The 15,297-nt window shown below is 37.2% G+C and overlaps 1 protein-coding gene across 2 annotated transcripts in view; it reads left to right on the forward strand.

The window, feature by feature from the left end:
* The window catches only part of LOC120523539 (SR-related and CTD-associated factor 4-like), a 440,470-nt gene that overhangs the window by 270,206 nt on the left and 154,967 nt on the right, over window positions 1-15,297 (forward strand). For both annotated transcript variants that reach the window (XM_039744940.1, XM_039744941.1), the window contains exons 13-14: window positions 4,266-4,366; window positions 12,685-12,798. In XM_039744940.1, coding sequence (XP_039600874.1) covers window positions 4,266-4,366; window positions 12,685-12,798 — 215 coding nt within the window. The remainder of the gene's footprint in view (window positions 1-4,265; window positions 4,367-12,684; window positions 12,799-15,297) is intronic.

The following is a 15,297-nucleotide window of genomic DNA, read 5'->3' on the forward strand; positions in this document are numbered from 1 at the left end:
TGCCCTAAATAAAAAAGTTATCACATTCAAAGTCGCCGTGAAAAGGCGAGTTGTAGCCCACCGCCTGAGTGTCATATGAAAGCTTATTAGGATACAGAGAAACAAAAAGGCACACAGCAGGAACAAAACACGAGATGTCAACTTCAATCTCAAAATTTTCACTTTAATTTCGTAGTTTATTTTCTCTTTCTCTGACAAGGCACAGAATCCATTACATTTGTGATCTTACAGCTCTCTGAATAATTAAAATTAATATATGTGATATCTTTTTCATGATGATAGAAGTTAAAGCATGTTATTAAACAGGGGAATACGGTGTGTGATTGTGCGTGACCTTCGATGAAATTATTGTAGCAGTACTGTCTCTTTCAAAAGTACTAATCTCCAATTCCTGTCCTTGCTTTTCTTTCTCCACATACCCAATTGCCACACAATCAGCTCTGTAAGAGACGTTAAGCCATCAGTAAACTTACGACGACGATTCTTGAAAACTTTTAAGAAACATTGAAATATCGTTGTAGTACAAGTTTAATTATTCTATCCATCCAGTGTTGCGTCAGCCCCAGAAAGAATACAGCACAAGGTAGGATCAATCTGTGAACTAGCGCTGCAGAACCGTGTCCTCACATGTTTAATTATTAACAATACAGATCATTTAAATGAAGTTAAAGTTTTACCTACATAATAGAAGCAACATATTTTGCTGCATTTTATCTTAAAATTGATATTGTCATCATATATAAATATGCGCTTTATAAAGTTGCGCAGGTTGTGCAATATTATAACTGTGGTGCAAGTTTACAGTGGGGTAATTGTACTTATAAGTACAAACAGTTTTACAAGGAGCACTTGATGAACTGATTGACTGTTTCTGAACCACAAGGTCCGTACAGGAAAGGCTTTGAAACGTTTTGCTGTGGCTGAGGCAGTGTGGGCTTGATGCTGTATACTGATATTTCTCTTTCCGATCAGCTGCTGCTGTGATTCCTCACTCAGATACAGTGATATAAATACTCCGAGTGGTGCAGGAAAAAAAAATATGGAAAAAGATGATCCGCTGTGGCAACCTTTAAAGGGAGCAGCTGAAAGAAGAAAAAGAAGAAGATGGTGCAGTGAGAGTAACAATGCTAAAGCAGTTATGGTATTTGGAATACTATGGCTATTCCCTGGACCATTATATTGTTACAAGTTAATTACAATCAGATGCATTACACTAATAAACTAAACAATATGCGGTTAGTTTCAGTGCATTTATGAAGCCGCGGCAGGAATGTGGCTCTTAAGAAATAAAGATAAACCACACAGTAACAGTAGCACTGCTTTGATGCTGGGTGCCGGCAGTCTACAAAACCGAGCAGAGAACTTGCGTACGACATGGTATGAGGTACCATGGAAAAGTGCGTGGCTTTACACCAAGTGTAGGTTTTATACATCGTGATTCGAACGTGGAAAAGTTCTTACGCAACATTTCTGTGCGTACGCACAGTTTATGCATGAGGCCCCAAATCTCTCACCCAGATAAGGAACCTTGGATTGAGCTGGGAGTACTTTTTGCCTATGAGCTGAGAGCAGTCAGGGCTGGGGACTGGACAGCAGGCTGCTTGCTGCTTCTGCTAATCGACTTTTTTACAAAACAAAAGACACTAATGGAGAGGTGTGAAAGGATTTTAGGTGGGCTGGGATTATGAGCTTTTTCGTAGACTTCAGGAATTCTAGTATTAATCTTTTTTACTTTTGGGAGGTTTTTGACTTCTTTACTACTTTCAATTAAGTGCAAGTTCAAAACGTTTTCTGTTTCATTATTAGTGTATTGTAGTCCAGCTTTACCATTTCTAATAGTTTTCATATTTCCTTGACTGCTATTTCTTGCTATTTTCACAAATTTCTTTGGGTTATCTTTTGCCTTTTCAGCAATATTGCTCTTCATCTTTTAGCATTCCTAATATCCTTGTTATATGTTTATCATAATCTTTTATATGCCTTATGGTTAATGCTGGAGTAGTCTCATGCCATATACCATTGTTTTTCCATTGTTACTTGCTTTTAATCTTCTTTATTCACTACCTGGTTTTCCTTGCTTAATGCTTCAAAAGTTTGGAATGAATTTGTCCTACATTATACAGTGCAGTAAAAAACATATTTGTCCCCTTCCGATTACCTCAGTTTCTGTTTATATATAACACTTAATTATTTTTGATCTCCACACACATTTACTTTTATACAAAAGACCACCTGAGTAATCACAATGCACAGTTTTTAAATTAGAGCAATAGACCAATCTAGACAAGAACGGGCCAATCAGCCCAACAAAGCTCACCAGTCTTCTAAAATAAAATCAATTTTGTATTGTTTTGAAACCTCCTACTGTCTATCACACTGCTTGGTAGCTTATTCCATGTGTCTATGGTTCTCTGTTCTTCAGTGTTTGTGAAATTTACCCTTATGTTTCTGTGTCCTTGTATTGTATTGTTGATGAACTCATTTTAAAATAATACTGTACTAATTCCTTTCATAATTTTAAACATTTAAATCATCTCTCTCCTCTTAATCTTCTTTTGCTTAAAATGAAAAAGCTCATCTCTTTTAATCTATTATCATAATTAATCCCCTGTACCCTAGAATCAGCTTGGTCACTGTTCTCTGGACTTTTTATAGGACTTGTATGTACATTTTGTAGCTTGGAGATGAAAACTATATGCAGTACTTCATATGAGGCTTTACCAGTGCGTTATAAAGCTTCAATATAACATCCTTGGATTTGTACTCTGAACCTGACGTTCTGTTAGCGTTCTTAATGGCTTCTGAACACTGTGTGGCAGTTGATAGGGACAAGAGTCCACTGCACCTCTCCATTGTGTATTTAAACACTTTTAACACTAGAGTTCCTGAAGCCTACGAAAAAATTCATGATGCCAGGCCAGCTTAAATTTCTTCACACCTCGTCATCAGCATCTTTGTTTTGCCTATATGTCAGTCAGCACTTGCAGCAAGCAGCCTGTTCACTCATTCCCCACTGAAGCAGCTGAATTCAAGTCAGGCTCAAATATTTTCAGAGCTGAAGTTCTTTATATGGGAGTTAGATGTCTGGAATTGTATAGAGGAAATAATATATCGTTATTTTGTATACATACATTTCATTTGTGTTCCGTGTCAACAATGATCTGTGTAAATGTAAGATGACAGGAAATGCAATCCAATAAATGTTGAACACAACTAAAACAGAAACTTTTTTCATGTTATAGTAGTAATGACAAAATGCTGATGTGAAGTGTATAATGTGTGAAGACTGAAGTCCTAATATCAAATAAACAGTTTCACAAAATGTATAACAAAACAATTGTGCATTTATTGAAGAATATACATGAAGAAAAATAAATAATTTACTGAAGAATATACATGAATAAATAGAAATTATTCAATTTTAAATGTTGCTGTCAATCTGTTAAAACCAAAGCCCAAATATCAGTCGACATAAAGGAGACATGTCTTCCTTGGCTGGTGTACATAAAAACTGCTGCACAATAATAGAGGTTGTGGTTCGTGCCTGGGTCCTTCCCACATTTACTGTTTTGATTAGTGAGCTGCTATTGTTATTACTTTTATATAATAAAAACATACATTTGATTTGAGTGTGTAACACCCGGGGTAAATTTTTGATACTTGTAAAAGTTAATTTTTTTTTAAATTCAGTTTTATTCTCTCAGTGACGTTCACTTGGTACAACGAACTTGCTTCTCCCTCTCTGAGTTGATGGCATTTATCACCATTCTTTTCAAAAGAGCAGCTTGCTACCAGAGCTGATTGACACATTTGCAAAAGAAAGACACTAATGAAGAGGAGTGAGGGAGTTTTAGGTGGCTCTACATTATACATTTTTTGTAGACTTCAGTATCCATGCCGTGAAGTAAATGGACATGATGTGTAGATGCTCTTTGGTGTGGCAGAAGTCAAAAATCAGTTCCTTGATTTTGCTGATATTTAGATGTAGACAATTCTCTTTGCACCTAGAAACACATTTTTCCAGCTGGCTCCTATACTCTGTCTCATCTCTTTTATCAATACACCCCATACTTGCAGAATCATCTGAGAATTATTAAAATTAATACCTTTCAAAATTTTAATTTGAGTCCAGGCGTTGTTGATTTTCACAAGGTATTATGTATTTTGCTTAGATTCAGAGATTGTTTAACTTATGTTTTTTCATTGAGAAATTGTCCTGATTTTTTTTTTTCCCTTATTTATCTTTTTTCCACCCCTGCAATTAGTTTGTAGCACTACTTTGTGGGTGGGCCAGCTGGACAAGAGAACACAACAACAGGACGTTGCCAGCCTGTTGGAGGAATTTGGACAAATCGAATCAATTAATGTGAGTAAAACTGAACAAAAGCTTACAACTACAGAGCAGTGCATAAACTATACATATGCTTATGGATCTCCTAGTTCTACTTAGTATCATATCGTAATATTTGCTAATGTTATGTTGAAAGTCTTAATCATGCTTTTTTTGCCATGTTCACAGCTAGTTAATACTTTTCCAAATATCTTTTTTACGTGGTACTATAATAATTTTAGATTTTGTAAAAATGGACACTATTGTATACAATCACGGTAATTTAAAGGATGAGATATTAATTTTTGAAATTAACGCTGTTTACTTCTTAATGGTAGGTTTATTTGGTCTAGACTTCTGCTTTTCAAATGAAGCTGTACTTAATATTTTTAAGATGAAAAGTATGTCCTTGAGGATTATAAATTGCACCCAAAAGGGCAGCTCTCCAAGCTTAAGACAAGTGCCTTGTACCTTTGCAGATATGTCCTCTCCAGTTAAGCCTATATTGTCTCATAGCATATTATCTTTGTTTCAGTTTTAAGACTGTAACAGTTAAATTAAATTGGAAGTAATCACTTTTTTTCAGTTTTTACCATGTCTTCACTCTCCACAGTATTATTTTTGGAGTTGCATAAGCAACAGTTACATGTAAGAGATAATATGGAAATGGTTGCAAGCACTCTGAGTGGAAATCACAAATTTGTAATTAAGTGTGATTCTGGATATCTAACACAAATAATCAGTGTAAATGAAATAATGCAAAAATGCACAATTTTATTTAAATTAAATGAAAATATGTTATTGCTGTTCATTCCATTAACCTTTTCAATATTTCCTGCATTGTGAAACTCTAATTACTAGCATAAAGACTGAATGTCAGTATTGTGGTCTAATGGTTGCTGCACTGTAGCAGACTATTGGTTCAGTTATGTTGTTTTGTGCCTGTTTTTTATCTTTTAAATAGTTATGTCATTTCCTTTTTTACCAGTCTGTCAGTAGTTCTTTCTATAAAATGCTTTATAATATCTGTTAAAACCTTTGTAATTTTTTCTGTTATTGCCTTTGGAATTCAATGGGAGATTTGTGTATTGCCTGCTCTGGAAATCTCAGATTGGTGTTTGGCCCTGTCTGTCTACAGCTCATGCATGCAACTACCATTAATGCCCTGTGTGCTGCTAATATCCCAGATTAATTAAATGCTCAGAAAGTAAGGAAAGAGACGTCTACTTCAATTATGCTTGAGGCAGAGAAGTTTTAAACCAACATTGCCAAAAATCCTTACAAGCATCACACAGTCCTTGTGTGTGTGTGTGTGTGTGTCTCTCTCTGTCTCTCTCTCGTGTGTGTGTGTGTGTGTGCGTGCCCACGTGCGTGTCTGTCTGTCTGTCTCTCTCTCTCTCTCTCGTGCGCGTGTGTGTCTCTCTCTCCTCTTGTGGGCAATCGTCTTCTATTCTCTGTCTTGAGTTTACGTGCCTCACTCATATAGTCAACATCCATACGAGCATATACTGTTTACTACAGCATTGTGACTGTGTGTGTGTGTGCGTGTGTGTGTGCTGTGAAGTACAAGTGCCCGTCTTGCTCCTCAAAACATGAAGCGGAGTCTCAGTACTTCTAACAACAAAACCAGCTTTATTCAGCTTGAAACAGCAACAGCATGGTTATTTATTGTAGTGGGATCTGCCACTCTCCTATACACAAGACATAGCAGTCGGACAGGGTTGCCGCCAAGCAGTACTGTGCCCTGCGCATTTATAATGTTCCTTGTATCACCCATCGATGGCAGGCGCTTATAGCATGTCCACAATCTTTTTGGATACGCTTTTACGGTGAACTGCTACAGCGCTGGGAGTCTGCGATTGCTTTTTATGACACTCTTCCACATGTCGTCCCGTTGGGTGGAATCCCACAAGAGTTTAGAAACTCACTTACACCAGCCATGATTCTTTTCAAAGGTAAAGTGCAGGTTAATTTGTTTTATGTATTTTTACTTCATATTTTGTATTAATCATTTTTATATGAATAGTTTTGGGTTGTGGAACGAATCATCTGAGTTTCCATTATTTCTTATGGGGAAATTCACTTTGGTATTCTAGTGTTTTGGACTGCAAGCACGTTTCTGGAACGAATTATGCTCGCAAACCAAGGTTCCACTGTATAAGTAAAGTGAGTTTTCAGCAAAGGATTAAATGGTTAATTCAACAAAATAAAAAGCTGTACTTGGGAGTCATGAGGTTGTTAAATGATCGCAATCCAAAGCAGGTTTGGAAAGGTCTGAAAAGAATTGCAGAACTGGATTCTATAAAAAATGTGAACTTTTCCAGTGGACAAGGAGCACAAGCTTTTAGCAGATGAATCATTAGACTAACTTTGAAACCAATGATTTTAGTACCCATAATGCTTAAGTAAGGGAATTGATTTTTAAAAATAGCGAAAATATTTCTGGAATATAGCTTAGTATAATTAAAGTGAAGAAACCTTTGTGGGTATGTAAAACCAACAAAACGGCGGAACCAGATGCCATATCAGGTTGTCCTTTGAAGTCTATTTTCAAATAGCTCTCTCCAGTTTTTCATATATTTTTTAACTGGACTTTGAGCTGTACTATTGTACCTGAGCTGTGGAAACAGTCAATCGTTGTCCCAGTTCCAGGCCGTGCAGTCATTTTAAAACTACAGACTAGTGGCACTAGTGTCCATTCCAATAAACTGCTTTGAACACTTAGTGAAAAACATTTTAATGACAGATAAAGCCTTTTCAAGAAAACCACCAACCTCCACCAAATATAACAGTGCTTTAGCTTATAAAGGCAGAGATAATTTGTATAAGATAAGTTGTAAAACACCTCTTTCTCATGTTTAACAGAATTGTTTAGTCCATCTCACATCCTGTGTATGGATATGAAAGGTACCAAAATACCTGGATAGTTTAAATGGAGATTAAAATTATGCAGTGTGCTCCAAAAGACCTTCACTAGTGTATTGTATAACTTAGGAATTAACCTCTCTTGACTTGTACTGCACACATCTAGCTTTGTTACTTTAAATCATGTTAACCTTCTAAATCACTGTTGGCCTGAATATAGTGAATTTTCAAGTGTCAGATAGACTTTTATGTATTTAAATGTAACAATTATGCACTCCTCGTTTAACATCACCTAATTTTCAAAAATAAACCTTGCACTTTAACCCTTTGCTTCCTGTGTTTAATCTAATTTTTTCACCTATGTGTAAATTACTCCTTGAACTTCAGCTTCTTTCAGTTTAGTCACCAGTCTCTCTTATGGGACCTTAAGAAACACCTCCACTTCAAGATAAATAATGTCTTATGCACCTGTCTAATTGAGGAAAAAGGTTATTTCCATGTTGAAAGGATAATAAAGTAGGAGACCCAACATTTGTGTAGCATTCACCGATTACTTAAATAGGAGAGGAAGGACAAGACAAAGTCACAGGCAATGAACAAGTGAAAAATAAAATTAGATTTGAAAAGCTGCCATTAGAGGAGAAAATAGGAAAGACCAAAAGTCAGTGAGCCATTAGCTCCAAATGACACAAGTAATGTAAGCATGAGAACAAGCTTTGCTTTTTTATTTGTGACATGTCTGTCAAATGCTATGAAATAACAAAGACAGGGATAGTTTGGTTATTACATGGAAAACATAATGAAGAGTTGTTTTAATGATATTCATACTCACAGTAATCAATTATGGATTAAATAACATATATACAGTAGGAGCTTTTACTGCAAATAGTTAATAGAAATGCAAATCTGAATTGTGATTTTTACTCCTCAGATTAAATGCCGTAAAACTAACACTGATTCAACAGCCAGTAATCAGGACAAGATTTCAAATATACTGCTTGTGACTGCCTGCTTTTATGGTGTTTAAAGAAGTGATGGAGCTTTCTCTAGACACTGTACTGTGTTCACAAGATAATTAATCTGGAATAAACTGATTACAATATACAGACACTCATCACTTAAAGACAGAGTTCCTTTCATATGACTAGGTCATCAAGTGAATTAGTTGATAAGTGAGGAGCCTCCCTTGTTTTCCTGATAAGTATGTTTCAAGTATACTCTATACTGATAGTGGGTTTGTGTTAGATATTGTACAATAGTAAACAGGATACATGTGCTTACTAACCTGCTTCACTACCCATGGGTTCTTAGAGCGATAGATGAGGAAAGGCTTTAACTTCAACCCAGCAACATTTCCTCCCAACAACACTGTGACCCTGTCCTTAAAATCCTTGAAACGTAATGTTGTTTTAGCAACTTTGTGTATGTAGGACCTTTTGGGTATTTGCTTCCAAAAAAGTCCATTTTCATCCATAATGAAGATTTGTTCTGGACGGTTCCTGCCTTTCTCAATGATTTCATCAAAATGGTGAAGAAATTTTTCCACTGCTTCTATGTCCAAGCTTGCTGCTTCACCGCTGATACTCCATCTATGCAGTTTGACTCTGACAAAACTGATATGACTTGCTGTAAATGGTTCTGTGATTCTTTGCCTTTGCACGTCTTCAGGTCTCAGATACTGCATTCCCTGGGTTGAATTATTAAGAAGCTCATCTTTTTTTTTTTTCTATCTGATCATCGAACCAGATCGCCAGTAACTTTTCCAATTCTTAAATGACCTCTTGTACTATGTGATGCACACTAATGTACAAATTTATATATGAAATATGTGATACTGAGATGCAAGGTGAGATATTTGACGCTGAGACGCCGCTGTGCTGTTTCCACAACCAACATTCTCTTGCAATGTAAAATGCTGACTGTTTGGACAGCTGGTCATAAGGCCACACAGTCATTAAACAGGTAGGTTGTTAGGTGAGGAGTTGCACAATAAACAAAAGGCAAAATATGTGCTATAGGAGTTTTTGATTGATAATCCATAAGACATCCATCCTGGGACATCAGATTGATGCAGTGAATGGGCTGTAGGATCTCAGTTGCACGTTCTGGTCGGGATGACAGAAATTACACATAAATCTGTATAATTTATGAATAAGGTTCATAAATCGGCGAAAGTATACATTTACACTTAACTTTCTCTGTTGTGAATAGAAACACGGCTAAAGAGTTGCTTTCACAAATAAGTTAGACACACTTGTTGAAATTAGCAAAATAATACATTTTATTTATAAATAAACATAAGGATAATAGAAGATGGACATATGCAAATATATAGATATAGATAGACAAAAGAAACTAACAATACAAAACATAAAATTATGAAAGCTTAGTTTAACTTTTTCTCTCTTATAGAAAAAGACATGTAACTTATCAGTTTTATCTGTTGGCTTAGGTAGAACTTTTCTCTCTTAAAGAAAAAATGCACGTGACTTATGAATCCTGAATTTTTCATTCATGTGGTTAAAATGGACAATTTCTCCGGCTGGTTATGAAGTTTATATTGGTGGCAAGTGGCATTCATTTGCTTATAGCAGCTAGCTTTTGCTCTGGCTCAGGGACCACCCCCCGACCACACACAGTTTTGTATCTCAGTGTGTATGTGACTGTGTGATGTGCTGCTTTGCCCTGTCCTTTTGGATTTAGGGTGGGAAACTTATAATAGCCAGAACTTATCCTTCACAAGATTATTATCTTTAGTTACAGTTAACACCAGTACCATAGTACATTAGCTGCCTTTGTCCTATTAAATCACAGTTAAAAATTCTTGTGTGTCTGCTTATATCCCTTCAGCGGTATCTTTTACAGGTACCAAAACTTTACACTCGCTGTTACAGACTCAAATCAAATGGATGTTTTTATTATAGTAATAATAATAGCAGCTCACTACTCAAGATGTGGAGCACCTGGATTCAAACTCTGAATCGTTTGGTTATAAGGCAGCAGTTCTTACCTCTACACCATCCAAGAAGACTTTCTGTCGATTGACATTTGAGCTTGGGTTTGTAACAGCAATACAGTGCATCTGGAAAGTCCAAATCCAGCGCATCACTTTTTCCACATTTTGTTATGTTACAGCCTTATTCCAAAATGGATTAAATTCATTTTTTTCCTCAGAATTCTACACTCAAAACCCCATAATGACAACGTGAAAAAAGTTTACTTGAGATTTTTCTAAATTTATTAAAAATAAAAAAAATGAGAAAGCACATGTACAGAAGTATTCACAGCCTTTGCCCTGAAGCTCAAAATTGAGCTCAGGTGCATCCTGTTTCCCCTGATCATCCTTGAGATGTTTCTGCAGCTTAATTGCAGTCCACCTGTGGTAAATTCAGTTGATTGGACATGATTTGGAAAGGCACACACACCTGTCTATATAAGGTCCCACAGTTGACAGTTCATGTCAGAGCACAAACCAAGCATGAAGTCATAGGAATTGTCTGTAAACCTCCGAGACAGGATTGTCTCGAGGAACAAATCTGGGGAAGGTTACAGAAAAATTTCTGCTGCTTTGAAGGTCCCAATGAGCACAGTGGCCTCCATCATCCATAAGTGGAAGAAGTTTGAAACCACCAGGACTCTTCCTAGAGCTGGCCGGCCATCTAAGCTGAGCGATCGGGGGAGGCGTTAGTTAGGGAGGTGACCAAGAACCCGATGGTCACTCTGTCAGAGCTCCAGAGGTCCTCTGTGGATAGAGGAGAACCTTTCAGAAGGACAACCATCTCTGCAGCAATCCACCAATCAGGCCTGTATGGTAGAGTAGCTAGACAGAAGCCACTCCTTAGTAAAAGGCACATGGCAGCCCACCTGGAGTTTGCCAAAAGGCACCTGAAGGACTCTCAGACCATGAGAAACAAAATTCTCTGGTCTGATGAGACAAAGATTGAACTCTTTGGTGTGAATGCCAGGCGTCACGTTTGGAGGAAACTCATCACCAGGCCAATACCATCCCTACAGTGAAGCATGATGGTGGCAGCAGCATCATGCTGTGGTGATGTTTTTCAGCGGCAGGAACTGGGAGACTAGTCAGGATAAATTGAAAGATGACTGCAGCAATGTATAGAGACATCCTGGATGAAAACCTGCTCTAGAGCGCTCTTGACCTCAGACTGGGGGTACGGTTCATCTTTCAGCAGGACAACGACTCTAAGTACACAGCCAAGATAACAAAGGAGTGGCTTCAGGACAACCTTGTGAATGTCCTTGAGTGGCCCAGCCAGAGCTCAGACTTGAATCCGATTGAACATCTCTGGAGAGATCTTAAAATGGCTGTGCACCGACGCTTCCCATCCAACTTGATGGAGCTTGAGAGGTGCTGCAAATAGGTGTGCCAAGTTTGTGTCATCATATTCAAAAATACTTGAGGCTGTAATTGCTGCCTAAGGTGCATCGACAAAGTATTGAGCAAAGGCTTTGAATACTTATGTACATGTGATTTCTCAGTTTTTTTTTATTTTTAATAAATTTGCAAAAACCTCAAGTAAACTTTTTTCACGTTGTCATTATGGGGTGTTGTGTGTAGAATTCTGAAAAAAAAATGAATTTAATCCATTTTGGAATAAGGCTGTAACATAACAAAATGTGCAAAAAGTGAGGCGCTGTGAATGCTTTCTGGATGCACTGTACCTGGTTTAGCTTCAACCATCATCTTGGTCTTTCCTGCATTTACCTTAAATGATTTTCGTTCTGATCTTTCAGTTTTAGCTTCAAGTATTTCAATTCTTCTTCAGTTTTTGTGTAATAGAACATAAGGGTGACCTGTTTTGTCCAAGGTCAGGCAATGGGGAAAAATGAGAAAAAAATTCTCACATAACCCGTATTGCATAATCCACATTTTTTTTATCCATTCGTATGCTCAAAACAAGCAAAATGTGAGTATCTTTTACTTAAATATTATTAATGCTAATAGAATATTCACCATTGAAAATTAACAGGAAAGATGTGTTCCCATAATACTGTGCCTGTGGATTAAAGATCCACTTCTCCCCTTTCAAGAGTCAATTCAAAATAATGAAAAATGGACATGTAGATTATGTAACAAGACTTACGTAAGATTCCCCCCGATGTATGATTTTTTACATTGTTTGCCATTGGACGTAATAGGTCAACAAATGTTCCATTACATCATAAACTTCTCTCATTCTGCATGAAAACATGAGATAAAAATTCTTGGCCACCACTATAAACTACACGGGGTAAAGTAAAATAAGGTGTAATTTCTGGGCAAAGTATTCCTTTATTACCCAATTTAAACTTTTTAATTGTTATAATTATAAATTTGGTTTAATAAAACAAAAATAGGCATGTATGATTTTGTATCGGCTAAAAATGCCTTTATCCTTTTGAAGCCAATTTTTCATTGTTGTATTAAGGAATGTTTCAATAAACAGTACAGTACAGATGTAAATAGTTAAGTGTTTTGTTTATTTCAGATGATTCCACCTAGGGGCTGTGCATACATTGTTATGGTTCATCGACAAGATGCATATAGAGCCTTACAGAAGTTGAGTCGGGGATCTTTCAAAGTAAACCAGAAAGCTATTAAGGTGAGTAAGAATTCTGGAGGATGGTACTATTAAATAGTGCATTTTAAATTGTAGTTGTCAGTCATGGATTTACATTTACAAGTGCTCTGAGCCTTCATTTTTTACAACATTTAATTGAATATAATAATGTTAGTAAAAAGTACCGCCTTAAAATACTCTTATTAAAAGAAACATATGAGATATACAGTGCAATTATGGAAGCTTCGTAAAAATTTTTGCTTGAATTTTATCAGCTGGATTTTTTTACTGCATTCGTAATGTTTTTCTTAAAAATCACTTGTTTCATAAAGGTTGCTGTTAACAGTTTTTTTTTCTTTTATCCTCTAATAGATTTGATATCGATTTAGATCAGTTTAGATGAATATGGATTAGTTAGCAAGAAAGTGACACATTGAGAATAGTAAGTAAAGTAAAAGGGAAGGATAGAGGCAGGCAGGTCGAAAGCAAACTTGTTTTATTATTTTAGAGACGGGAAGTACAGTGGAACCTTGGTTCACAAACGTCTCGGTACACATACAACTCGGTTTACGACCAAAAAGTTCACCAAACTTTTGCCTCGGTTCACGACCACACACTCAGTATACGAACAAGCCAGTTTCCCTTTCGGTTGTGCGTGCCGATGATTTCTGCACGTGTTGCATTGTTCTCGGTCAGACATGCGTGCTTTCGCTGTGAACTCTTTGTGCTCTATTTCATTTCCCTTCCGGTTTGTACACGCTGATTACTGTATTTAAGCATGTGTTCAGCCTCTCCCTGTACATTGTTCTCAGTCAGCTGTGCGTGCTTTACCTGTGAACTCTTGTGCGCTACAGTATTTCGTGTGCTTTTGCAGTTAACCATGGCTTCTAAGCAAGTGAAGAGTGGTGAGAAGAAAGTTTTGAAGAAAATGAAATCGAAGTAAAGAAAGAAATTATTGAAAAGTATGAGCGTGGCGTTCGTGTTACTGATCTTGCCGCCGAGCACAAGAAGTCAAAATCTACGATTTCGACTATTCTAAAGCAGAAAGAATCTATTATAGCAGCTGATGTTGCAAAAGGAGTTACAGCGTTAACCAGGCAGAGGCCTCAAGTGCTGGAAGAGGTGGAAAAACTGTTGCTAGTGTGGCTGAACGAGAAGCAACTTGCAGAAGATAGCGTTAGCGAGGCGATGCTATGCGAGAAAGCCAGGAAGAATCATGGCGATTTGCTGCAAAACTATCCTCCTACAAGTGGCAAAAGTGAGGAATTTAAAGTCAGTAGAGGGTGGTTTGAAAAGTTTCGCAAGAGAAGTGGCATTCATAGTGTGGTAAGGCATGGGAGGCTGCTACTTCTGAGGCTGCGAAAGAATTTGTGAAAAATTTTACAAAATTAGTGGAGGATGAAGGCTACATCCCGCAACAAGTCTTCACCTGCGACAAGACCGGATTGTTCTGGATGAGGATGCCGAAAAGGACCTACATCACCCAGGAAGAGAAGGCTATGCCCAGCCATAAACCAATGAAGGACAGGTTACCCGTTTTGCTTTGTGCTAACGCTAGTGGCAACGTAAAAATCAAGCCGCTACTCGTTTTCCAATTTGAGACCCCTCGTGCTTTCAAGCAGCACAATGTAAACAAAGCCAGACTGCCTGTGATGTGGAGGGCAAACATGAAGGGTTGGGTTATAAGGACCTTGTTTTTGGAATGGCTGCACGAGGCTTTTGCTCCCACTGTGAAGCGATATCTCGAAGAGAATAACCTGCCTAAAAAATGCCTCTTTCTAATGGACAATGCACCGGCACACCCTCCAAGTGTGATCCACCAGCTAAAAAAACAGAAACCCAAGAAATCGCAACAGAGAAAACACCTAAAGTGAAACATCCCTCCATCGCAGAGCCAGACTCTCCCTCAAAACTGTAACCTCCTCTCTACCTAGTTCCTCCTCACTTCATGCCAGAACTTGACTCATGCAAGGTTAGTTTTCTTGGTTTATTGTTAGTTTTTGTATTACATATTTTCAGTTTGTAGCGTGAATTGTTGCAATGTTACTTTTCTCTTTTTTCAAATGTTCATTTTTTTCCCCTGTGCTTAAAACTCATTTAAAAGAAAGTGCTTACAGCGATCGCGTTGTAAGGGTATTAGCGTGAAATCCTGCAATGTTGCTTTCTTGGTTGCTTGTGGTTGGTTTTTAAATAAAGTTCAGATTTGTTCAAATGTACCTTTTTTTCCCCGTGCTTATAAAAAAGTGTTCACAGCGATCGAGTCGTAAGGCTATAGCGCAAACTCTTGCAACGTTTTCTCTGTTGTTCAAGGTTTTCTCGGTGTTATTCAATGTTTTTACATTTAGTTTACTATTACGATGTGCATTCAATTGTATGATTAACTATATTTGTGCTTAAAAATCTTTAAAAAAATATATTTACATACAGTTCGTATGGTCTGGAATGGATTAATTACAATCCTATTGGGGAAATTGTTTCGGTTTACAACCAGAGTTTTGGAATGAATTATGGTCATGAACCGCGGTTCCACTGTATCTGTAT

This window comes from Polypterus senegalus, chromosome 2 (genome assembly GCF_016835505.1).
Source record: "Polypterus senegalus isolate Bchr_013 chromosome 2, ASM1683550v1, whole genome shotgun sequence".
In the NCBI taxonomy this organism is placed as follows: domain Eukaryota; kingdom Metazoa; phylum Chordata; class Cladistia; order Polypteriformes; family Polypteridae; genus Polypterus; species Polypterus senegalus.